This window comes from Hirundo rustica, unplaced genomic scaffold (assembly GCF_015227805.2).
Source record: "Hirundo rustica isolate bHirRus1 unplaced genomic scaffold, bHirRus1.pri.v3 scaffold_202_arrow_ctg1, whole genome shotgun sequence".
Lineage (NCBI taxonomy): Eukaryota > Metazoa > Chordata > Aves > Passeriformes > Hirundinidae > Hirundo > Hirundo rustica.
Window position 1 is genome coordinate 1823 of NW_026690268.1, and position 22710 is coordinate 24532.

The following is a 22710-nucleotide window of genomic DNA, read 5'->3' on the forward strand; positions in this document are numbered from 1 at the left end:
CACCCCAAATCCAGGGGGATCGAACATCCCAAATCCAGGGGTCAATCCCCCCGACCTCATCCTGGGAGGGATCAAACACCCCAAACCCCCACTCAGGGGTATTCAGCCTCCCCCTTGCCCCCAAACCCAAATTTTAGGATCAATCCCCTCAAATCCCGAATCTCGGGGTGTCAAACACCCTCAAACCCCAAATTTGTGGATTAAAACCCTCCCATCCCCAAATCCTGGGATTTAGAACATTTGGGGTGTCCAACCACCCCGATCCCGAAGTTTGGGGTTAAACCCCCCAAATCCCAAACCCTGGGGTGTCAGACACCCCCAATGCCCAAAGTTTGGGGTTAAAGCCTCCAAATCCCAAACTCTGGGGTGTCAAACACCCCCAATCCCTGAAGTTTGGGGTTAAAATCCCCCAGATCCCAAATTCTGTGGTCAAACCCCCCCAAATCCCGGGGTGTCAAACACCCCCAGTTCCCAAATTTTGGGGTTAAACTGCCCCAAAACCCAAATTCCGGGGTCAAATACCCCAAATCCCAAACCCTGGGGTGTCAAACATCCCAATTCCCAAAGTTTGGGGTAACCCCTCCAATCCCAAATCCTGAGGCGTGAAACATCCCCAAATCCTAAACTTAGGGGTTAAATCACCCCAAACCCCAAATTCTGCAATCAAAACTCCCCAAACCCCCAAATTTTAGGATCAACCCCCCCCCCCTTCCATTTCCCAAACTTTAGGGTGAAACCCCCCTGACCCCAAATACCCCCCACCCCCCAAAAAAACCCCAACAAAACAACAAAACACTCCAGCCCTGGGGGCGCCGTGGGGTTGATTTTGGGTGGATTTTGGGTTTATTTGGGGCAGCTCCAGATGCAATGTCTGCAGAGAGACCCTGGGTACAAAGCTGGGAAAAACCCATAAACAGCAGGAAACCCCAAAAATCCCTCAGGAAACCCCAAAACCCCATAGAAAATGGCAAGAACCCTTGGGGGTTGGACAGGAGATTTGGAGTTTATGTGCTGTTGATTTGGGATTTACTTGGGATTTATTTTGGGTTTATTTGGGATTTATTTTGAGTTTGTTTGGAGGTTTTTTGGGGTTTCCTGCTGTTTATGGTTTTTTTCCCAGCTTTGTACCCAGGGTCTTTCTGCAGACTTTGCACCTGGAGCTGCACCTGGAGCTGCACCTGGAGTTTTGGGGTTTATTTGGGGTTGGTTTTGGATTTATTTGGGTTTATTTGGGTTTTATTTTGGGTTGATTTTGGATTTATTTTGGGTTTATTTGGAGATGGTTTGGGATTTATTTGGGGTTGATTTGGGGCTTGTTTGGGATTTATTTGGGGTTGATTTGGATTTATTTGGGATTTATTTGGGGTTTATTTTGGGTTTATTTGAGACTGATTTTGGGTTGATTTGAGATTGATTTTGGGTTGATTTGAGGCTTGTTTGGGACTTATTTGGGCTTGATTTGAGGATGATTTTGGGTTTATTTGTGGTTTATTTGAGATTTATTTTGGGGTTGACTTGGATTTATTCGGGATTTATTTTGGGTTGATTTGGGATTTATTTGGGGTTGATTTGGGATTTATTTGGGACAGCTCCAGGTGCAATGTCTGCAGAGAGACCCTGGGTACAAAGCTGGGAAAACCCCAAAACTGTGAGGAAACCTCAAAAAAACCCTCTCCTTTTTTTTACATTTTGACCCCATTTTATGCAATTTGTGTTAGTATTTTTACACTTTGACCCCATTTTTTTTGATTCCGTCACCATTTTTTTCCATTTGGACCCAATTTTTTACATTTCAAGTTGGTTTTTTTTCCATTTTGACTCCCATTTCTTTGGATTTCATCTCTGTCCTAGGGTGACTTTATGATGCCTGTATCCCCAATCGTCTGTCCTGTTTGTGCTGTATATTGAGTTCTGCGCCTTTCAGACTGGTTCTAAGAGCAAGGAGAAGCGCGGAGTTTGTTTTGAGAAAACTGCCTGACTCCTCCACATTCTTCTCCGGGCGGGGTGTTCGGCGGAGGCTTGGAGACACTGCAGGACAGAGATCGTTTTGCTTTTAGCTAGTTTCAGCTAGCTAGGGCAGAGAAGTTCCCTGGACTGGTTTTTTGCCCTTTTTCTTGGAGCTGTTCAAACCTGCTCTGGACTGAAAAGCCATGGGAGCACTGGGGGCTGCCCCTGCGGCAGGGCTCTGGCTGTGGGCTCAGCACGGCCAAGTTCCCGTGTTTGGACAGACTCAGGGGCTGCCCCCGGGGAGCGCGGGGCTCGAGCGTGGAACGGACACGCGGACAAACGGCCCCAGGGCTTCAGCTGCAGCGGCGGCAGCGGCGGCAGCGAGTCTACGACCCTCGCCGTCTCTCTCCTGTTCCTGCTCTCCCTCTCCCGCATTCCCGCACTCCGTCTCGGTGTCCCGCAGCCTCTCCCGGTGTCCCTTTCCCGGTCTCCCCAGCCCCTGTCGGTGTCCCCGTCCCGAACTCTCCCTCTCCCCCCGCAGGGCCGGGCCATGCCCCCGGCCCGTCCCCGGCCCCAGGCGGGGCTGCCCCGGCCCCGGCCCCGGCCCCGGGCGTCCCGCCGCGGCCTCGCCTCCGCCCGGCTCTGGCCGTACTGGCGGCGGCGCTGCTGGCCGGGCATCAGCGCCTGGGGCCGGGGCGGCATCGCCGCCCTTTGGCTGCGCCTGTGCCCAGCCCGGCCCCGGCCCCGAGCCCGGCCCGAATCACGGCCCCGGCGCCTCCCGGGCCCCGCGGAGGACACACGCGGCGCGGCCGCTCCCGCCGCCTCCGCTGCGGCTTCCCCGGCCCGAGCTCCGCCGCTCGGCAGCGCGGCCGCCGGCCCCGAGCCGCCGGGGCCCGGGGCGCTCGGGAGGCGCTCGGGGGCCGTGTCTGGCCCCGGGCCGAGCGCTGACGGCCGCGTGTCGCCCGCAGGGAAGGCGCAGGAGGCCCTGCAGGAGCGCTACCGCCTGGGTTCGCTGCTGGGGCGCGGAGGCTTCGGCAGCGTCTGCTCGGGGACGCGGCTCTCGGACGGCGCCCCGGTGAGCGGCGGGGCCGGCGGCGGGCGGAGGAGGAGGAGGAGGAGGAATAGGAGAAGACCGGGACGCGGCGGGGCGGGCGGCGAGCTCAGCCCGCTGCTGCCCTTTGCTCGCAGGTGGCCATCAAATGCGTGCCGCGGGATCGCATCCAGCACTGGGGCGAGCTGGTGAGTGAGCGGGGCCAGCGGCAGAAGCCGGGCCGGGCCGGGCCGGGCCGGGATGAGCCGGGGCCCGGCAGGGTGGGAGCCGCCGGGAGCCGTGCGGGGAGAGCGGGCGTGGGGTGAGCGGGGGGCCCAGAGCATCCGGGGCTGGGTGAGGGGTCCCGGAGCCCTGGCACGGCCTCGGCCCCACTGACGGCATCGTGGTCCTCCCGCAGCCCGACGGCGCCCGTGCGCCCCTGGAAGTCGTGCTGCTGCACAAGGTGTCCTCTGGATGCGCTGGTGTCATTCAGCTCCTGGAGTGGGTTGAGCTCCCCGACAGCTTCTTGTTGGTGCTGGAGCGTCCGGAGCGGAGCCAGGACCTCTCGGGTTTCCTGGCGGAGCGGAGGTTCCTGCCGGAGGAGGAGGCGCGGGGGCTGTTCCGCCAGGTGCTGGAGGCCGTGCGGCACTGCACCAGCTGCGGGGTCCTGCACCGCGACATCAAGCCCGAGAACATCCTGCTCGACCTGGCCACCGGGCAGCTCAAACTCATCGACTTTGGCTGTGGCGCCTTCCTCCAAGACACAGCCTACACCCAGTTTGCAGGTGAGCCCTCGCAGGGGATGTTCCTGGGCATCTCATGGCCCAGCCTGGCTGGAGCACTGGGACTTCCCCCTCTCACTGCTAGGAGCAGGATTATTTCTTGAGCCAAGTTGCTTCTGGGTGGGACTGGGAGGGGGCCAGCCCCCACATGCCCAGGGATGCTGGGGCGAGGCTCTAGGAGCAGCAGCATCCCCTGATGAACTCCGTCTGTGTTCCATAGGAACCCTGGCCTACAGCCCACCAGAGTGGATCCACCACCAACGCTACCACGGCGAGGCAGCCACGATCTGGTCCCTGGGCCTCCTGCTGTACCACCTGGTGATGGGGAAGCACCCGTTCAGGAGGGGCCAGCAGATCATCTGGGGTCGGATCTTGTTCCCACGATGGCTCTCTCAAGGTGGGTCCTCATCTCTGGGCACAGGGGAATACCTGTGTTGGGAGACAGCAGCAGGCTCATGAGCACCCTGCCCTGGCAGCTGCTGAGGAGGTGGCACGTCCTGCTCTCCTCCAAACACAGAATCCATCGGGAAGTTTAGGCACAGCTCTGGGCACACCCAGCATGGCCTGGGCACAGCAATGGGGGGGCAAAGCAGATGGGATCCTTCTGCAGCTGACTGGTGGGTTCTGGTTTCTCTCTTCAGAGTGCCAAGATGTTATTAAGAGGTGTTTGTCCATGCAACCCTTGGACAGGCCGTCCTTGGAAGACCTCTTCCATGATCCTTGGCTGCAGGGTGTTCATCTGCCCTAGAAGATGGGAGAGGTCCATGTGCACAACTGGATCCAAAAACCTGGCAGGTAACAGCTCCACACATCTCATGGCAACCAATGGCAAAGAAAACCAGCCTGGTTTTGTCCTGCCTGTAGCTCTGAGCAGGGATCATCATCAGGATCATCTGTGCTGGAGCTTAGCTGCTGGAGACCTGGTCTAGCCAGCACTGGTGGCCACCATCCAGCCTGGGTTTGCTTGTCCTGGTTCATGGATGGCTGGGCCCCTGGGCAGAACACAGACAGCCTGGTGTGGCCCCCAGGGAAGGAGGAGCCCCTGGAGAAGCTCTTTCACGTGGGGCTGCTGCTGGAGACACTGAGGACAACCTCAAGGATGACAATCTCTTCCTTGACTGGACCACCAGCAGCTGACGATGATCGACTTGGATTCTGGCACCTTCTTCAAAGACACGCTCCATGCCCAATTTGCAGGTGAGTCCAGAGCCAGGGGGATGCTCCCAGATGTGGGCATGGCACGGCCTGGGCAGGTACCAAAGGTTTCCCCCTTTGCTGGGGCAGATGTAACAAATTCTTCACTCGGCTGTCCAGCTGCTTTTTGGCTCTGGGCAGCTGCTGAGGGGCTGGATGTGCCATGGCTGGCTGCAGGCTGGGCACATGTCCTGCCCTCCTGCTCTGCCCCCAAAGGCAGCAGGGATGGGCAGGTTTGGGCCCAGCTCTGAGCACGGCCAGCACGGCCTGGGCACTGCGGGCGGCTGGGACAAGGGCACAGGAGCCTTCAGCTGATGGGCAGTTTCTGGTTTCTCTCCTTGCAGCCGGGCTCTGTGGATGCTGAGGCTGCTCTGGGCTCTGCCAGGGCTCTGCTGGGCTCAGCCCAGGGCACGGCTGGGCTCGCTCTGCCCTCACACTGCTCTGACAGCTTTGCATCAGACGAGCCCGCTCCGAGCACAGCACCTGAGCTTTCTGCTTTTGCAGGTGAGTGAGACTCTCCTGCTGGCCAAGAGATTGCAGTCAGGGATCCACATCCACTTGGCAGGAACCCAAACACTCCATAGTCCCAGCTGAATGCCTGGATCTCCACAGGATGTTTCATCTGTCCCACTCTTCATTCCTTTTTGGCTGGAATTGTGCAATTGCCCTTTCTTCCTCCTCCAGAAGTGCCACAAGTGAGCAAAACCTGGAGAGTGGACGGTGTTCCTAGGGCAGTGCACTCTGGAGCTGATGGATGAAGAATTGCCCTTCTGCACCTCCAGACCAGAGCAAAAAGCTGTAAGTGGGACTTTGTGTCTTTAAGAAACCCCTGACAATTTCAAAGGGAATGTGCAGCTCATTCACAGGCTGAGAAGGAAGGTCATCTTCTAAAGGATTTGGCGTTTGGCAGAGTTTAGATTCTCAGTCCTGCTTGGAGCTGGCGGGGCACAAAGCAATTTCCTATTGCTTCAACCACAATTTAAAATAATACTGGAAACAAATGGAAAATCTCTTTTAAAAAGCTGCTGAGGTCAGTAGGATGAGTCCATGCTATCAGCACATTTACAAAGTAACTGAGATCTCATTTTAAAAAATCAGTTATCTCTTTATCCAAAGTTATGAAGTATTTTTCACTACACATTTGGGTGTTGCTTTTATCTTTTTCTTTTTTTTTTCCTGTGGATTTTTTCTTCTGGTGGTTTTTTTTTTGTTTGTTTGTTTGTTTGTTTGTTTGGTTTTTTTTTTTTTTTTTTTTTTTTAATAGAAGACATGTCCTAAGGAAGGAATGTCCTTTGCTGCTGGTTCCCGTGTGGAGCAGCTCCCTTCCCGCTGGCTGAGTTGCTCAGGCAGAGCCCGGCAGCTCCTGGCCCTGCAGGGCTGAGGCTTTTCCCCACTGCTGTGCACAGACTGATGGAGCAGCACTGCTGAACACGGGGACACACAGAGGGAGCAGAAGCAGCTGCCTTTGTCCACCTGAAGCTCCAAGGTGCAGACTCTGAGCAGACAGGGCTGGAGGAGACTGGCAGGCTCCCTGTTTGCTGTGCTGCCCCACTGGTGCCCGGCCCAGCTCTGTGTGAGGCAGAGGGAGAACAAGGGGCAGCTCCCTGCCAGCCCCAGCCCAGGGACCCCTCCGGCCCCGGGGCTTGGGGCACTGTCAGCACCCGCTGCTCCAGCCACCGCTTCTGCTGGCCCTGACAGCAACAACCAAATTGTGGCTGATCCCGAGGGGCAGCAGCAGTGCCTGGATCTGATCCCTCCGTCTGGGGCAGGGCTGGACAAACGACCCCCACAGCAGCAGCAGCACATGGAGCTGACTTTCAGCACAGCCCCTGCCACTGTTCCCTCCCGTGTGCACTGGTGTCACAGCAGCCTGAGGCACCTGGGAGCCCTCAGGGCCAGCAGGGACTTGAGATGGCAGCCCTGGGCTCCTGGGGCTTGTGCAAGGAACACAGCTGAGGACTCCCTCTGCATGTGCAGCTTCCAGGTGGAAAAGGCTGCTGTGAGCAGGCAGCTCCAAGGGCAGAGAAAGGAGGCTCTCGACCCCTGGATCTGTGCCAGTTCCACAGTCCTGGGCAGCAGCCACCGAGCACAGGGGGAACAGAGGGCACAGCAAGAGGGACAAAAGCAGGCAAGGTCAGAGACTGGCAGGAGGCAGACCTGGGAGCAGGAACAGCTGCTTCATTGCACTCCTGGAGAAAGCTCTTGGCTGTTTCTGAGCGCTGAAAGGCGTGAAGGGCAGAGAGGAGGCCACACCAAACCATGCTCCTGATTCCACACCCTCCCCTCTCAGTGTCCCAGAAGGAATTGGATGAACTGTATTCTTCTCTCTGAGTCGTCTCGTTCAGCATGAGCAGCTTAGCACCAGGAGCTAAAGGAGCTGAAGCCTTAGGCCACAAGAGCTGAGCAAGAGGGACCTTTTTGACCAAAGTAATGGTGCTAGCATGGACCTGACTGAATCCAGCAGATAAAGTCATGGAATTTTAGAATCCTTTCTGTTGGAAAAGATCTCAGAGCTCATCAAGTCCAAGTGTTAAGCCAGCAGTGTCAAGCCCACCACTAAACCCTGAAGTGCCAAGGCCTGGACAAGAGGCCTGACTGAGGCCTGAACAACAGGCCCTGAGCCAAAGGTGACCTCTGCATGAACCTTCCAGCCAAAGGTTATCTTTGTATCTGCTCGTTAACAAAATATGCATGATCTTTAGTGTTGTAATAGATGTATCCACTCCTTGGTGAAACATGTTCTGACCTTTCTGTATGTAGAAGCCAGACAAGGCCATGAAATCTGACATCCGGCCTTGTTTGGGGCTGTATGGTCAAAGTCACCTCCCTTGGCTCCTCCTTGAGCCCTGGCCAGGCTTTGGGAGGGACCCAAGAGGATGAAACCAGCTGTTCCTGCACTAGAAGTGCTGTCAGTTTGTTTATTCAGCTCTATCAAAGCTGGGCCCTCTCCCAGCCAGGTTGGAGCCTCACCTGTGGCTGGAGGAATTCCTCACCTGCAGGAATTCCCAGTGTCCGGCAGTGGCTCTCCAGTCCTTGGCTGTGACAGCTTCCCCCAGCTGATGTGTGGATGTGGGTGATGGGAAAGTCTGAGGGGAACTGGTGATGGATCTTTCTTCATCACTGCGGGCAATCTTTGGTAGTGATGGTTGGGTGCATTGCTGAGCTGCTCCTTTTGTGCTCCTTTGCTGCTCTGAACTGCAGTAAATGACACTGATTCCTTCAGTTGGTGTCAGTGTCTTGGTGCTGACCCTGCCCACTGGTAAAACAAAATTGGCATCGTTTGGCTGGATCACCACTGAATGTCACTTTTGAAATCTAAATGTGAGGGATCAGCCCTATCCAAAATTCCTGGATGGGAAGCCCTTCCCTAGAGTTCTCTGCCTCTGGAGTGGGCTGAGGTGGGAATGGATTTTTGACAGAGGCCACTGTGTTAGAGGGTGTAAAGTATCCCACACTGGCTCTAAAATGGCTCACTACTCAGCCAGGGTGGGTACCACAGTGGTCCCTGAAAAAGGAGAAACTAGATGTCCTAAAAACCCTGAAACAACTGGCTCAAGGACACATAGAGCCATCCATGAGCCCTTGGAACACCCCAGTATTGGTTATGAAAAAGAAATGTGGTAAGTGGAGGTTACTCCATGACCTGAGAAAAATCAGTTCCGTGCTGGAGAGAATGAGCACGTTGCAGCCTGGTGTGCCATCTCCTGCGGTGATTCCTGCCTCCTGGGACATCCTGATTGTGGCTTCAAGGACTGTTTTTTCACTGTTCCCTTACACCCAGATGATACCCCAACGTTTGCCTTTACCGTGCCTTCTATTAATAACGCTGCACCAGGGCAATGTTCTCAATGGAAAGGACTTCCCCAAGGCATGGGAAACAGCCCCACAATTTGTCAGTGGTTTGTTGCTCAGGACTCTCATCAGTGAGAGAACAATTTCCAGGGGCACACTGTAACCATTACATGGATGACATTTTGATTGCAACCCAAACCAAAAATGAACTCTCACTGATTCAACCAAGCCTGCTGCAAGCATTAAAAACATTTGGGCTGCAAGTAGCACCAGAGAAAGTGCAGCAGCAACCACCCTGGAAAGATTTGGGACTCAAAATAATGAACCAGACTATACCACCACAAACAATTCAATTTTCAATCAAATTTCTAACTCTAAACGATGCACAAAACCTCTTGGGTACCATCAGCTGGGTCAGACCTCACCTAGGACTGACCAACTCTCAATTAGCACCTTTATTTGACCTCCTAAAGGGTGACTCTGAATTAACTTCCCTCGGAAAATGAACCCCAGAGGCAAAAGCTGCTCTCGAAACAGTGGAGCAAGCTGTCACCAGGAGACAAGTCCACCGGATATGCCCAGAGGTGTGTATCACTGTGCTCATTCTCATTGTTAATTTTCATCCTACTGGTATTATTGGCCAGTGGAATACACACTGGCCTGATCCTTTGCACGTTCTAGAATGAATGTTTCTACCTCATCAACCAAAAAAGACGGCACCCACAGTCCTTGAACTAAATGCACAGTTAATTATCAAATGTTGTTGCAGGTGTTTACAATTGAATGCTGGAGATCCTTCAAAAATTACCTTGTGTCTGTGACACCAGAGCAATTTGAATGGCGTTTTGCTCACAGTACAGCCTTGCAAAGTGCTTTGCAAGGGCACTGGAACGCTTTGGGTACCTGCCAGATGTGTCTGTCCTACCTTGCGTCCTGTCCAAGGGCACGAGCAGCATTCTCCTGATGGCCCGTCAACAGACGTTGTGGAGCCGTGTGTGGAGCAGGGATGGAAGCAGCTTGTTCACCTACCTCATGGAGATCTGGGACTCTCAAAGTGACAGTTCATTTGAGGATTCTCTTTGTTTACAGAGTGCTTTTTCTGTTTACAAATTGTTTTTCTGTTAATTGACTTTTCTCACAGTTTTAAAAGCTGAATGTTTTCTTGTTTTAGTGTTAAATTGTAACTAGTAACCATAAGCAGTTAACCTGTGGCATGCTAGCCTGAAGGACTGTGATCTGGCCTGACAGCTCCTGGAAGTGAGTGCTGCAACTCCAGTGGTACACGGGACACATCACTGGCTGAGGAGGATTAAGTTTGTCAAAACCTCCTTCAAATTAACCCCGTGCTGTCTTCTGTTACCCTGTCTGCAAAAGGGCCCTTGCAAATGGGATAACAGAAGACAATTTGCATTTTAATAAAAACCAGGGGAGGAGATGTAGCAAGGTACAGCCGGTTTACAGCTGGACATAATGAGTCTGATCATAACAGACACAATTCCGCTGATCTGGTTTGTTCTAGAAGTCCCCAGGGGAACAAAGACCTCAGCCAACCCCATCCAAGCCCTGGATGCAGACACAGCACTGGCCAGAGATCGGGGCTGTGCAGAGATTCCCAACCAGGAGGCCTCCCAAGCCCGGGAAATTCAAACTCACTCTAAAAGGGAGCTTGGAGCAATAAATCGTGGCTGTTGGTCAGAACTCAAGAAGATTCTGTGTCGTGTGTCTGTCTCCAACCCACCAGCCTCGCGTTACACTATATCTATACCTAAATCTTTGTTTCTATCCATATCTATATCTTTATATATGAAATAATGATGTCAAATAATGCTGACAATAGTGATTTGGCACCTTTGGCTACTCAGGGATGTAACACTAAATACCCTACAGAAAAGCATTGGCCAGGACCTGAATGTCAGTGGTAAACTTTGTGAGATTGTACACAATGAATAAAGGAGGAAGGGATGGAATTGGCAGTTTTTATGGGGTTTGCTGATACTGTGATGTGGAATACTTTTTCTGTTCCTGTGAAAAAGACACTGATTAAGACTGCTGGGTTTGTCATGTACCAGACTATGCAGAAGTGCAGGATTGATTGAACAGATAAAGGGGCAGTTGAAAGAGCAGTTGAAAAAAATGAGGAGAAGGGAACCTGACCTGATGGAGATCCCATCTCACAGATGTTCTCCATAGCCTTAACAATGGGCCCAGTGTGGAAATGGAAAGCCCTGGATGTGCATGGCTGCACCCAATTTGCAAATACAACCATGCAGAGTGAGACTTTGACTTCCTGGGAAATTGTTCTGGGTGCGATGGCCCCTGACAGGGCCACCCCAGAGGCTGCAGGGCTGGACCTTCATGCATTAAAATGAATTAGGATAAATCAGAGGCAAATGAGAGTTATCAATACAGGAATAGGAACTCAGATTCCTCCAGGACACTTTGGTTTGATAACTGCTCACTGGAGCTTGGCCCTGAAAAGTGTTCATGTCATGGGAGAAGGAATTGATGCAGATTATCAAGGAGAAATCAAAGTAATCCTTTGAAACAACAGTGAACATAGTGGACTATTTAACCCTATGGCATGGTAGCAATTACTGATGTTGCAGTTTTGAAAACAATTGTGCAAAGAGGAGATCCACAGTGTCACTGTGGTCCCCCGGTTCCACAAGGCCCTGCAGTGTCACAAGGCACCTTTGGTTCTGTGGGGCCCGCAGGGTTTTGCTGGCGGGCAGGGTCAGCACCAAAGAGACAGACAGCAACTTAAGGAAGCCCAACCCCACCATGGGGGGACCCCCTGCCCCCCACCAGGGCTCTGCCGGCACCGCCACCGGGACCCCCCAAAAACACCTCCTGGGGACCCCCCCACATCCCCTTGAGGGGCATCTGTGCCTCAGCTTTGGAGCCCTGCAAGACCCAAACATCCAGCTGCCCGCCCCTGACAGAAAAAAACCCAGGGAGCCCTAAATATATTTTCTGTGAGCTCCAAATATCCCTCCCCCCTTCCAAAAACCCGCCCAGGATATCTGGGGAGAGCTCCCCCTCCCCGGTCACCCGCAGGATGCGGGGGGCGATGGTCCCGGGGCGAAGGAGCTGCAGATGCAGAGAGCAGTGAAAGCACGCGGTGCCTCCTCTGCCTGCTCCAGCTCCTCCATCCCTCCTCTTCCTCCTTCTCTGTCCCTCCTCCTCCTCCGTCCCTGCTGCCATGGGCCCGGAGCTCTCGGGTGAGCGGGGCTGGGCTGGGACACGATGGGGAAGGGGTGGGTCACCCCCAAACCCAGCCGGGGGGAGCGGAGGGTTGGGGGAACAATGGGAAAGGGGTGGGAGAGGGGGGAGAGGGGGAGGTGGGACAGCAGGAAAGGAGTTCCCAATGGGGGTCCCCCAGGTGACCCCAGGAGCCCCAAGCCCTGTCCCAGCCCCCCCAGTTCCCTCCACAGCCCCAGCTGAGTGCGGGGGCTCAGCCCAGGACCTGTCACTGTTCGGGGCTGCCCCGAGTGCAACAAATGGGAGAGTGCCCCCCCAGGGGGGATTTTTGGGGTTCTCCTTCCCATCAGGGCTTTAAAGCCCCCGACAGTCGGGCCCCACTTTAACTCCCCTTCAAAGGGCTCCACCACTCCCGTTGATTCCGGTAGCGGAGCCCCCAGGGGGAGGTGGGGGTCCTGGGAGGGTCTGGGGGTCCCGGGAGGGTCTGGGGGTTCCTGGGTGATGCCGGTGAGGGCGATGGGGACCCCGTGCTGGGTATGAACCTGCGTGACACCACCTGGGGGATGATTTGGGTCCAGGGGTTTTTGGGGTAACAGTGGGGTTTTGGGGGTTCCTGAGGGGGGTTTTCAGGGTCCCAAAAGGAAGTTTGGGTGATTCTGGGGGTGGAATTGGGGTCTCAAGGCTGTTTTGGGGTACCTGCTGGTGATGGAGATGGGGACCCTGTGCCAGGTATAAACCTTCTCAAGGGGGTCTGGGGGGTGTTGGGAGGTCCTGTGGGAATTTCAATGTCCTGAGAGGGTTTAAGGGGTTTATGTTGGGTGTTTGCTGTTTTGGGGAAGTTTTGGAGGGTGCCAGGGATGTTTTTGGGATCCCGGGGAGGTTGGGGTATCCCAGGGTGGGTTGTGGTGTCCCAGGAGGTTTTGGGGGTACTGGGTGATGTTGGTGACAGAGCTGGGACCCTGTGCCGGGTCTGAACCTTCTCACTGCACACGGGCAGCGTCAGCGTGTTCAGGGAGATCCTGGGGAGACCCAGGGGTTCACCCCAAATCCCAGGGTACCCAGAACACTATGGGACCCCCCTGAACTCCGCTCACCGCTGGATCTGCTGCAGGCAGGGGGGCACCAGCACTCGTCCCCTGCCCCCCACTATCATGGGGGGGCTGTGGAGGAAACCGGAGGGGCACAGACAGGTCAGGGTGGAACCCCAAAGTCCTGGAGGAGGGGATGTGGAAACAATCCCAGAAATCCCCATGAGAGGTTGTGCAGAGACCCAGGAGGATTTTGGGGCAGACTCTTGGTTCATGGGGGCATTTCCAGGAGTCTTGGCAGGGGGGGAAGAACAGGGTGACCCCCAGAATGGGTTTGGGGAGAACTGGATTGGAGCCTCCAGATGCTGAATCCGATGAGGAGAATGACCACGATGGCAGCGATGACAGACACAGTGACCACCAGGGTGAGATTCCCACTGGATTCCGGCTCTGGGAAGCACAGGAGGGTGAGGAGGGGAGGGGAACCCCCATCCCACTGCTCCACATTCCCAAACTCCCAATTACCACATTCCACATTCCCAGCCTCACCCCAGGAGAAGATCCTGGACTCCGACATTCCAGGATGCTCCACTGGGCCCCGGTGCTGCTCCCGCTCCTCCGGCAGCGCCTCGATCCTGGCCCAGGTGTGGAAGGTGCTGTCACTGTTGGGAACGATCCCAGATTTCATCCCCCTTCATCCAGCTGATCCCGATGGTGCTGGGGGAGCATCTGTACACGTGGCAAGGTGTTTCTGCCCACTCCCAGGGACGCCAGTTATTTCTGTCCACCCAGAGACGCCAGTTGTTTCTCTGCACCCAGAGATGCCAGTTGTCGGGGGGCTGCTTGCAGGAGCTTAAATTCCCCGGCATTCAGGTGGTTTTAGAGTCTTTTTTGCCTTCTGCAAGCTCTGAGCTAAACGGAGGAAAAGACGGAGTCTTCAAGGTTGCATGCTTCGTGTTTATTAGTTCTTATCTTACAATTTTCTCAGTGTCCTGAAAGATGTTTGCCACGGCTCGGACATCTGACGACCCCTCCTGGACTGGGCAGTCGTTATCTTTTATACTAATTGCTACGTATTCGATATTTACTATTTATTACCAATGTCTATCACTATTACTAAAAAGGTCATCTTTACTCTGACCCAATCCTCACAAACTACTTTGTGCCAACGTCACTGCAGAAATGGAGTGAGGGAAGAAGAAGAAGAAGGAGACAATGCCCCAAATTCTCCATCTTGTCCCCATTCACTTCAATGCCAGAAATCCAAACCCACAGTTTTTTTCACCCTGTGATATACTAAACTACAGTCTTTCACACTCTTGTGGCCTGCAATGCTTCCTGCAGTGCAAGAAGCCTCTCCCATGGACTGAAATCAAATCCAGTGTCTCTCTGAGCTCTGGTCTGTGGTCCCAGACCCTCCTGCCCAGGTCTCTGACCCTCCAGGGCAACCAAAGGAATGCCCTGGACTCCAACAGCAAGGCAACATCAGGATCCCGTGTTCCACTTTTGCGGACACATGGACATCAGGGAGATCTGGAATGGGATAACAGTGAGATGCATCCATGGAATTCCATGGCAATGGGAAGAGGGTGAAATGTGCCCCTGGAATTCCATGGCAAAGGGATGGCAGTGAGATCCATCTACAGAATTCCCATGGGGATGGTACAGCAGCAGGATCCGTCCATGGAAGTCCCATGGGAATGGGATGACTGATATCCATGTATGGAATTTCCATGGGAATTCCCATGTGCCCAGATTTAGCCCTCCCAAATCCCACATTTCCAAATCTCATATTCCCATAGGAAATCTGCCCTCTCCACCTTTATGCTCCAGTGCCTCCTGCCCATATCTGACAGATTTCCGGAGACATTCCAGCCAGGTGTGCCCCAGGGGATTTGTTCATTCCTCAGCCTCGATCCCATCGTGTTCCCAGCGCCTCTTGGTGACCTGGGCAGCGCCATCGGCCACCACAAATCTTAGGGATCCCAGCTGGAAGGAGAGGAATTCCCGCCCGCCGTGGCCGAGCCGATGGGATCCCTGGATGCTCCCGTGGGACAGGAGGTGACAGCCAGAAACCTCCTGCAGTGTCTGGAGCCCTGGGGAGGGACTGGACCCAGGGAGACCCACGGGATTGTGTCCCAGCCCCACAGAGCCCCATCGCAGCCCTGTGGAGCCCCAGAGTCTGATGGAGACCCACAGAGCCTGATCCCAGTCCCTTGGATCTGCATGGATCCACATCCCAGCGCCCCAGATCCCGGCCCAGCCCCACGGATCCCCATTGCAGTGCCACAGCTGCCAGGGCAGCCGCACGGATCCCCCAGCCCCGGCTCCCCGCGCCGAGCCCCGCTCTGGCGGTGCCGCTCTTGCAGCATCTGCAGCTCCCTGGTGGCCCCGTGCCGGTGCCGCTCCTTGGGCTGCCTCTGGCTGTGCCAAGACCCCGGCTCGGCTCCGGCCGCCATCCCCGGCGTCTGCGGCTCCGCCCGGCCCCGCTGGCTGTGGCGGCGCTGGAAGGGGATCCCATCCAGGGAGCCCATGGACAGCAACGGGGGGAACCCCGGGATGGGCTCCGACAGCACCACGGGCAGGGACCGCAGGGAGAGGAGAACTGGGGGACACGGAGATTTGGGGAATGGGGGCCATGGCTGGAGGAAAGGGGTGACTGGGAGAGCTGCGAGGGCTGGGAAGGGGGTTTGGAGTTCCAGGATTGAGAAAAGGGGGCTCTGGTGATGTGCGGAGAGAAGACTCTATAACTCACAGAGTGGTTATGAGAGTAGGTATGAATTTATTCAGCGCTGAGGTGCATGGGGATAACTCCTCAAAGACATGCACACCTGGGAGCTTTGTTTCTCCCTTTTTATCTCTACAAACTAGGGTTATACGATACACCTAATACATATTTATTTCCTAACCCCGCTTGTCCCCGCTTCGTATTAAAATTAGTTCCACGCCTACTTGAGGCTGCGCACTGCTCCTTATTGATCACTCCGGTGGTCGTCGGGGGTCTTTGGGGATGAAGCACATAGTCATCCTCTGAGTTGAACTTTTCAACTTGTCTCCTTGCGCATGCTCTGTTGTTCCTTTGGCCATCTCCTATATCATGTTTCCGTTTTGGGGCCCAAAGAATGCGTAGATAATCAGTACCAGGTGGGCATAATGGTGACCCGAGCCCTAAAGGAGGAATTTAGAGGTCCACTGGGGCCAGAGAGAAGATTGATCTGCTGGGGGACTTGAAACTAATATGTGACAGACTGGTGCTTTTTAAAGAAGAGTTCTCTGTTAATATCGTGTGCTCTTGCCAGGCACCCTTGCTTTATTTTCTCTGTCTCAGTCCCCCCTTTTCTAGAAAATCCGTAAATTCTTTTACTTAGCAATACTGATGCTTTTTCCTTTCCCAATCCACCTCCGCAGCCCGCCCATCTCGGTACGTATCCCTCATTGCATTACCATAGGCTGCTGCTAGGGAAGTCAGTGCCGCTATCCGTTTTAACATTCTCCAATTCCAAACAAGCATTGCAATTGATAGCACGAGGCTTATGCCTACTAATGTCAGTATGACAATGATGAGGTGGCAAAGTGTGTTCAAAATCCCAGTTGCAGTCGGCGACCATCCAAAGAGTGCATCCCACCAGTGGTGATTTGTATCTTGGTTTACCCTTTGTAATACTTTGCTTATCTCTTTTACATCATGATAGACAGTAACCAGAGTCTTTTGCCCCTTTTCTTGAATCTCTTTCAGGATTTCTGTCAGGTCTTGGTGGTTCATTAGTTGTCTTACTAATGTAAGCTTCATTCCAATGGGTGCTGGTGATAACTGATGGTACATTGTGTAATTGGATCTTATCAACTGGTGGGATGTAACCGGTGCTAAATATGAAAAATCACACCCTACAATCCTAACAAAATTACAAATACAAAAACTGGAATAGTTCCTAGTAGTCAAGGTTACATTGTTATCATCTATTTCTACAGAAACACATGCAGTTCTTAAACATACCCAGCCTAGGCCAATATATACAAGCATAGTCTTTTGACTAGTATCTGGATGAATCTCAAAGTGGCAAATGTTTTGCTCAATGTCTAGGCATATATCTTGTGCATCGATCATGTTAGTGTCACAGATGAACCCCTGTTGTTCCCGGGTAACACACAATTCCAAATTCACAGTTTGCCACTTTTCATTCATTATCCGGGCCCATGCTCTATGTTCTGAGTGGTAGAGCACTGTTTTTTCATGATTTAATCCTAATGCAATAATAGGGTGGATATTATAAATTGTGGCATTGCGTATAGTCAGTACAAAAGTAGTAGTAGCTATTTCGGTGGTAGGGTCATAGGTAAAATTTACCAGAGTCCACCAAGACTGAAGTTTTCTTTCTAGGTTGCTTGCATTGTCCCAGACAATTTTCCGAATTTAAATTGGAAAAGTACCTTCATTTCCCTCTCTTACTACTAGAGCAACAATTGATTGTATCCATAATTGTGCCTGTATGCAGCTGAGGGCTAACGACACATTGTTTTGGGCTATATTTAGTGCGTTTATTATTAGCTTATGGTCCTGGTCCTCAGCTTCTTTCCATTTTGGTAGTATTTTGGAAATTTCCCATTGGCTAGTTCCTAGTGCTAATAAAGAGGATTGCAGGGGTTGTCTTAGTTTTACCAAATCATTTGTGGCAGTGGCTAATTTGTTCATTAATATTTCTGAATCGATTCCATTTAAGACCCCCAATCCTGTTCCTAATATTCCAGTTAAATCTCTTCTCATTCTGCCTCTGAAGTGCACTTGCTTTTGTAACCATGTTGTCCAGCCCTCGGATGATGTTCTTAGAAAAGAGGAACAGGCTGGCTGAATCTCAGAAATGTTTGTTTGCATTAGTACTTCAATACGCTTAAGAGACCACTCTGGATTAAATAACAGTTGTTGTTGCCCCGTATTCCTTATTACATATGGGCCAATTTCATAAATTTTGTGTTCAATTTTAGGTGGTGTGGTCTGCGCTTGGGTTACAGTTGATTTGGTTGTTGCAATAGGTGTAGTTGTTATTTTAAATTTAAATGTGAGCCCTTTGTTACCACGACCCCAAAGGCAGATCACATTCACCGTCTGTACTAACATAAAATTATACCAACAGTCCGATTTACTTAGACGATCACAAATTTCCCGGTGATAATCTGCAGGAGAAGTCGAGACACTAATTTGAATTGCCTTTTCATAGTTAGTCCCGTTAATCATTCGGCATCCTACTCTGACTACCTCCCCTATAGTCCCTTGAAGGGTCCACAGCTTTTGTTTCTGCCATTCTCGCCTTTCATAGATCTGGTTTTCATGCATAACCACGGTTGATAGGTTTAAATCCTTTATGTCGGAATAATTTCCCATGGATCCAGTATACTGAATGAAAGCCTGGGACCAAGGCCATTCAGCATTTTTCTGGTTAGAGACGCTTTCCAATTCTTGGGTTACACTTATAACTACAGGCAAAACAAACAAAACAATTCTACTGATTGGATTCCTGTATGCTAAATTATGGAATATTCTCAACCACAATGTATTCATTATGCCCGAGTAAGTTTTAATTTCAGTTCATTGTCACCCGGGGTTACTTTCCGAGGAGTTTCTGGAGCCTTCTTCACTCGAGAATGGTGAATCCAGGCGCTCTGTTCCTTGATTTTAACTGCGGTGAAGGTGGTGAGAAGCACCTGGAACGGTCCTTCCCACTGTGGCTCCAAAGTTTTTTCTGCAAGAGACTTAACATACACATAATCTCCAGGCTGTATGTCATGCACTGGCCCATCCAGCCCTCTGCTCCGAGTTCCAGCCACATGTTTCTCAATTGCTTTGAGCTGTTTGCTCAAGGCTATCATATAGGCAGTCAGCCTCTCCTCCCCTCCTTGGGTGGACAATCCCTTTTGCACGCCATATGGTCTCCTGTAAAGCATTTCAAAGGGACTTAATTTTTCTTTAGCTCTAGGCTTGGTTCGGATCCGCAGCAATGCCAGTGGGAGAGATTGTGGCCAGGGTAAATTAGCTTCTTGTCCCAGCCTAACAATTTGCTGTTTTATTAAATGGTTCATTTTTTCCACTTGGCCACTTGATTGGGGGTGATAAGGGGTATGGAGCTCCCAGTCTATGCCCAGGTGACGACTGATTTGTTGTACTATTTTTGAAATAAAGTGTGGCCCCCTATCTGAAGATATTGTGGCTGGAACTCCAAAGCGTGGTATTACCTCTTGTAGTAATACTTTGGTTACCTCCCGGGCTTTGGCAGTTCTGGTGGAAAAAGCCTCTGGCCACCCTGAAAAGGTATCTGTTAAAACCAGCAAGTATCGATACCCCCCTTTTCTTGGGAGTTCTGAAAAGTCAATTTGCCACTGTTGTCCAGGCCCGTGGCCTTTTCCAATTTGACCTAGTTTTGGTTTGGGAGTATTTTTGGGTTTGGTCTGGAGGCAAATATCACACTGCCAGGTTACCTGAATGACAGTAGAATATAAATTCTTGGCAGTAATCTTTTCAATTAGATAGTTATACAGGGCTTCTATTCCCCAGTGTGTTTTCTGATGTTCCTCCCTTACTAGAGACCATAACAAATGAGAAGAGATGACTATTATCCCACCTGCAGTAATAGCCCATCCCTCTTGGTTATACTTTCCTCCTTGATCCTGAATTAATTTTCTATCTTTTCTGGTATATACTGGCTTACCTTCCAGGGAGACCTGTCCATCAGGAATTAAGGCTCCCTCGATCGTTATCTCACCTTTTGCTGCTTCTTTTGCCTCTCTGTCCGCCAGCTCGTTTCCTTCCTCCAATTCAGAGCTCACCTTCTGGTGTGCCTTGATGTGCATAATTGCTACCTGCTCAGGTAACTGGACTGCTTCCAGTAGCTGCAATATTTCCTGAGAATGCTTGATGTTTTTCCCTTGTGAGTTTAACAGTCCCCTTTCTTTCCTAATGGCTCCATGTGCGTGTACAACCCCAAATGCATATCTTGAGTCTGTATAAATGTTTACTTTCTTTCCTTTTGCGATCTCTAGAGCACGGGTTAGAGCGATTATCTCAGCCTTTTGTGCAGAGGTATCTGTTGGCAAGGGTCCAGATTCTATTACTTTTCTACAGGTGGTTACTGCATACCCAGCATGTCGCTTTCCACTGATGACGTAGCTGCTCCCATCAGTGAACCAGGTTTCTGGGTCATCCAAAGGGGTGTCCTTCAGATCCGGGCGGCTGGAGTAGGAGGCTTCGATGGTCTCCAGGCAGTCGTGGTGTACTGGCTCCCCTTGATTCCCACTAAGGAAAGAAGCCGGGTTGATAATGTTAGTTACAACTATCTCTACATCGTCTTGTTCTACCATGATGGCTTGATATTTCAGGAACCTTTGTGGGGAAAGCCAGTGCCCGCACTTTACTTCCAAGACTGAAGACACTGTGTGAGACACAAATACGGTCATTTTCTGTCCCAGAGTGAATTTGCGTGCCTCTTGAATATTCAGCACCACAGCTGCAACAGCTCTGAGGCATCCCGGCCATCCCTTGGCTGTTATGTCTAGTTGCTTGGAGAAGTAAGCAACTGCTCTCCGGTATGGACCCAGGTCCTGGGCCAGTATCCCCAGGGCGATTCTCTGCTTTTCATGGGAGAACAGGAAAAACGGTTTACTTACATTCGGGAGTCCAAGAGCCGGGGCTGACATCAGAGCATTCTTCAGCTGATGAAAGGCTTGCGTGGCCTCTTTTGTCCACTGGAGGTTTCTGTTCCCATTTGTAATGAGTGCATACAGAGGTTTCACGAGCAACCCATAGCTGTGTATCCAGAGCCTACACCATCCCGTCATTCCTAAGAATGTTCGCAGTTCCTTTACCGTTTGAGGCTTCGGGGTTTGGCATATCGCTTCTTTGCGATCTTGCCCTAGGGTCCGCTGTCCGGCACTGATTTCATAACCCAGGTAGATTACCTTTTGCTTCACAACCTGGGCCTTTTTCTTTGATACCCTGTACCCCTGTAGTCCCAGGAAATTTAGAAGACTTACTGTCCAGGCTATGCATGCCTCTTTCGTCCGGGTAGCTATGAGGATATCATCCACGTACTGCAGTAACTTTCCCTCTTCCGGGGGAGCCTCCCAGGATTCCAGATCTTTGGCAAGTTGCTCCCCAAACAGAGTGGGAGAGTTCTTGAAACCTTGAGGTAGAACTGACCATGTGAGCTGGGATTTGCGCCCGCTTTTGGGGTTTTCCCATTCAAATGCAAAAATTTTCTGGCTGTCCTCATGGATAGGGAGGCAAAAGAAGGCATCTTTCAAGTCTAAAACAGTAAACCAAGTTAACTCAGGTGTCAGGCATGTTAACAGAGTGTATGGATTTGCTACCACAGGATAGAGGTCCTCAGTTATTTTGTTAAATCCTGTACTATCCGGTATGATCCATCATGTTTCCGGACTGGCAAAATGGGAGTGTTGAACTCAGACAGGCACTCCTTTAACAGCCCTAATTGCAAAAAGTTTTCAATTACGGGACTAATTCCTTCCCTATCTTCCTTTTTCAGGGGGTACTGTTTAATTCTAACGGGTTGTTTCCCTTCCTTAAGTTTGATTAATATAGGAAGCGCATTTTTCGCTCTCCCTGGTACATTGGAGGCCCATACTCCAGGAAACACTTGATTTATTATTTCTTCACTAATTTCCCCCTCTGTTTGAACGGTTGTCAACATTAAACTTAATGCCTCTATATATTGTTCATCATTTACCTCCAGAGTGACCTCCCCATTTTTAAATTTAATGGCTACTTGTAATTGTTCTAGCAAGTCTCTCCCCAAAAGGTGTCTCGGGGAGCTGGGCAGATATAGGAATTTATGAATGCCCCATTGCTTTCCAAGCTTATACTTTAATGGTTTACAAAAATATGCTTTTTCAGGTTGGCCAGTTGCTCCTATCACTGTAACATAATTCTTCCCCACAGGTGCCAAAGTCTTATTTAAGGCTGAATACGTTGCTCCTGTGTCAACCAGGAATTCTACTTCTTTCCCTTTTTCCCCCAGTTCCAATTTTATAACCAGTGGATCTTCTGGGGTGAGATCTACCGGTCCTCTTCAGTCTTCTTCCACATATGCAGTCACCTTCCCTTTCTCTCGGTTTCCCTTGTCCCGAAAGCCACCCCGCCTTTGTTCTGGGCATTGATTTTTCCAGTGACCATATTTCTTACAGATCGCACACTGGTCTCTGCCCAGCCGGGACAGGCCTTGCCTAGGTGGTCTCTGCCCACGTTTTCCCTTCTCTCTCTCACTTACAACAGCTACAAGCTTCCTCATTCCTTGTTTATATCCTTCTTCCCGGTTACTAAAGACTCTCCACGCCTCATCTAACAAAGTCTCTAAGTTCCTCCCATCTGTTCCTCGAAGCTTTTGAAGTTTACGCCTTATGTCACCTGTAGACTGCCCTAGGAATAGATTAACTAGCTGCTGTATCCCTACTTCAGACCCAGGGTCCAGTGATGTGTGACAACGCATAGCATCTCTTAATTTCTCAAGGAATTCAGATGGCAACTCAGAGGGCCCCTGTTTGATTGCATATAAGGCTGACCAATTTATCGTTTTGGGAATGGCTCTTTCCATCCCTTTTGCGATCCACTCCTGATAGCTTTCCAATTTTTTCAATTCTGCTGTTCTGTTTGGATCCCACTGTGGGTTTTGGAGTGGGAAATAATCTTTCACATCCAGCTGTTGGGTTTTATAATAATCCTCTTGCCAGATCC

The 22710-nt window shown here is 51.6% G+C and overlaps 1 protein-coding gene and 1 pseudogene across 1 annotated transcript; one reads left to right on the forward strand and one right to left on the reverse strand.

Annotated features, from left to right (window-relative positions):
• Positions 1-2497: 2497 nt before the first annotated feature.
• On the forward strand, positions 2498-4577 carry LOC120747786 (serine/threonine-protein kinase pim-1-like). Its single transcript, XM_058424356.1, has 5 exons — positions 2498-3022; positions 3136-3186; positions 3396-3762; positions 3980-4156; positions 4401-4577. Exons 1-5 carry the CDS (start codon positions 2498-2500, stop codon positions 4505-4507), a joined length of 1227 nt encoding a protein of 408 aa, XP_058280339.1. The 3' UTR covers positions 4508-4577.
• An 8668-nt stretch (positions 4578-13245) lies between these two features.
• On the reverse strand, positions 13246-20321 carry LOC120747787 (class I histocompatibility antigen, F10 alpha chain-like; annotated as a pseudogene).
• Positions 20322-22710: the final 2389 nt, after the last annotated feature.

Coding starts and splice junctions, on each gene's coding strand:
- LOC120747786 (XM_058424356.1), top strand. CDS start 2,498: ATGCCCCCGGCCCGTCCCCGGCCCCAGGCGGGGCTGCCCCGGCCCCGG. Junction 3,023..3,135: donor GGCTCTCGGACGGCGCCCCG/GTGAGCGGCGGG, acceptor CTTTGCTCGCAG/GTGGCCATCAAATGCGTGCC. Junction 4,157..4,400: donor CCCACGATGGCTCTCTCAAG/GTGGGTCCTCAT, acceptor TTCTCTCTTCAG/AGTGCCAAGATGTTATTAAG.